Genomic DNA, 2849 nt, shown 5'->3' with positions numbered 1-2849 from the left:
TTACAAAAAATCTGAATGGCAGCATGATAGAAGTCAACATTATTTTTTTAAAGCTTGAGAGAATGAAGTGTATTAATCTGGCCTTAAGCAGAATAAAGTTGGCATCATGGGTGTAGAGGGTGTGTGTCATTTCAGAGGATGGGGGTGTCACAAAGTGACTCAATCCAGGTAGCCCCACAGGAGGGCATCCAGACTGAGGTCCCCCACGATGCTACCAGAGGTAGTTATTTATTTGATTTCTCTAGGGCAGGGGTAGGGAACCTTGGCTCTTTTATGACTTGTGGACTTCAATACCCAGAATTCCTGAACAGCCATGCTGACTCAGGAATTCTGGGAGTTAAAGTCCAGAAGTCATAAAAGAATTAAGATTCCCTACCCCTGCTCTAGGAGCTCCTCTCAACAAGTGTTCCTTTTCAGTCCTGGGCCCCAAATCCCTGGCATGGGACCAGAAATGAGGGGCATATGACCGAGTCATGACCAGGCCCAGTCTGTAAGGCAGGGGTGTCAAACTCAATTTCATTGAGGGCCGCATCAGCATTGTGGTTGCCCTCGGGGCAGGTGGGTGTGGGTGGGTGTGGCCAGGGTGAGTGCGGCCTACTGGGTGGGCATGGACAGAGTGGGTGTGGCCTACTTGGTAGGCGTGGCCAGCTCTACATCGTTTGCGTCAAGGCTGCCTGTGGAGGCCTGGGCAGGAGTGGGATGGATCTGAGGGTCTCTGGCAGAAGGGGGTGGGACCAGAGCAAGTGCCAAGGCATGGTCCACTGGAGGAGCCTCACTGTTCCTCTCAGGCCATGCGGGGGCGGGCTGGATGGTGGCGCGGCACTAAGCCGTTTCTGGACGGCCTTGTGGAGCTAAGACTGAATACGTTTCAGGATAGATGGCCACCACAAAATTGTATATTGGCTCCCGGTTGGCCTGGGCCAGGGCCAAGGAAGCGGGGGCCGTTCCCTCACTGTTTCCAGGATGGCTTCGCGGGCCACATGAAACCACTTCACGGGCTGCATCCGGCCCCCGGGCCTTGTGTTTGACATGTCTGCTGTAAGGGAAGCCTCCAGCCCATTTTCAAAGGCAGATTCCACTTGCAATGAGCTACAATTCCCAGCTGCACAGCTGCAGCGACCCTCCTATCCAAGGTGATCCCAGGGCACCAGCTCCAAGGGCTGGTTTGGGCCTCTCAGGGTCCCCCCCTCCACACCAAGGACGCAGCAGCAGCAGCTGGAAGTGCCCTTTCCCCTCCCCCAAGAGGCAATGTCTGGAAGGGAAGCTTCTCTGCTGCAGCTCCCGCAGTGGGGCCCATCAGGCTCACCCCAAGGAGGTGGCCTGGCAAAGGCCTGTTGGGGGCAGAGGGGTGGCCACTCTTTATTGCTGGGATATTATAACCAACGGTAAGGAGAAGAGTGATGGTTCCAGTTCATTTGTTCTTGCATGCAAATATTGGTTGGTGTTTGTTGGCTTCTTCGGGTGGAGATTGTTGCACTGTCAGATGTCAGCTGGTTTAGATCAGATGGGGGATGTTCATTGTTCATAAATGTTGTGATCCAGATTTTTTCTGGTAAGCTGCCATGAGTCTGAACGAGTGGGAGGGTGATAACCAACCAATGGCAGAGTTGAGTCCTGCCCAAACTACCAGAGCCATCTGCACAAGAGCCCTCCTGTCAGACAGCAGCCGGGATCCCACTCGAGTCTGGGGGCCGCTCTCCGGTGCCTCGGGCCTCTCTCACTCGGCGCCTTCCCTTCGGTGGCCAACTGGGAGGGCATGAAAAGAGCCTCCCGGAAGCCCTTGGAAGGAAGCCGTCCCCAGGCAAAGGTCCGCAGCTGCTGCTCCTGCCCCGGTTCAGAGTCCACGGGGACCCTTCGGCCCTGGAGACTCCAGGAGGTCCGAAGCTCCTTCCTTATCCCCCACTCCCGCTTCCATCTCCTGCTAGGACAGGGCCGAGGCGGTTCGGCCGCCCAAGCCAGACCAAAAAGGGTTTCCCCCAAGAGCCTCTTGTCCCGGCTCTATAACTGGTCAGATCGCCCGGCCAGGGCAGCCTTCTGCTTCCCGAAAGAGCGCGTCAGGAACCGCAGCGCGGGTGAAGCGTCTTCCTTCCAGCCCGACTCGGCGCTTTGCACGTGCTCGGAGGCGCCTTCCTTCCGGGGCCCGCTCGATCGCGCGCAGCCCACTCCGGCGGCCGCCCCTGGCCGGGGGAGGCGGGGCGCGTGACGCGCCCTCGAGGAGCCCGCCCTCTTCCGACGGATCCGGAGTGGCTCCGCTTGGCCGTCGCCCGCCGTGCCTGGTCGCGCCCAGCCCAGTTTCCGGATGGACCCACCGGTGAAGTCGGGGCCACTCCTGCTCCAGCAGCCGCCGGGGTTGCTCCTGGGGGCCAAGGTAGCCGCGCGAGGCGGGGATCTCCGGTCGGGGGTTCCGGGCTCCTGCGCCCCTTCCTCGTCGCCTCGCCCCCTCCCCTTCCCGTGCAGCCAGGCGGGAGGAGCGGGCGGTCCCTTCCCCGCCTTGCCCGGCAGCCGCCTCCGTTGCCTTCTCTTTCGCTCCCGCCGCGCGGGGGAAGCGCTCCCCCAAAGTGCGCTCGGCGCGGCGACGGGACCGCCTCCTTTGGTCGGGAGGCTCCCCTGCTGGGCAGAGCCGGAGGGCCGTCGCGCTGGCCCGAGCGGAGTCCCGGTGCGCCGCGTGGGAAGCCCTGCCGCCGCCGCCGCCGCGCGCCCCGTCCCTTCCTCCTCCCTGGACGAGGCTCCCCACCGCTCGGAGAGTGGCCCGGGCAGGACCCCTTCCGCTCTCGGGGAGGAAGCCGGGCGGGCTCGCACTTCCTGGTTGTTGGACCGCGGGGCAGACGGAGCCAGGCTTTCGGTGCGCG

The 2849-nt window shown here is 61.6% G+C and overlaps 1 protein-coding gene across 1 annotated transcript in view; it reads left to right on the top strand.

The window, feature by feature from the left end:
* Positions 1 to 1562: 1562 nt before the first annotated feature.
* The window catches only part of DOK1 (docking protein 1), a 9091-nt gene continuing 7804 nt past the window's right edge, over positions 1563 to 2849 (top strand). The window contains exons 1-2 of the mRNA XM_029285158.1: positions 1563 to 1701; positions 1926 to 2072. Coding sequence (XP_029140991.1) covers positions 1563 to 1701; positions 1926 to 2072 — 286 coding nt within the window. The remainder of the gene's footprint in view (positions 1702 to 1925; positions 2073 to 2849) is intronic.

Source organism: Protobothrops mucrosquamatus, unplaced genomic scaffold (assembly GCF_001527695.2).
Source record: "Protobothrops mucrosquamatus isolate PMUCROS unplaced genomic scaffold, P.Mucros_1.0 scaffold1360, whole genome shotgun sequence".
Taxonomy (NCBI): Eukaryota; Metazoa; Chordata; class Lepidosauria; order Squamata; family Viperidae; genus Protobothrops; species Protobothrops mucrosquamatus.
This window is presented reverse-complemented; position numbering and strand designations above follow the sequence as displayed.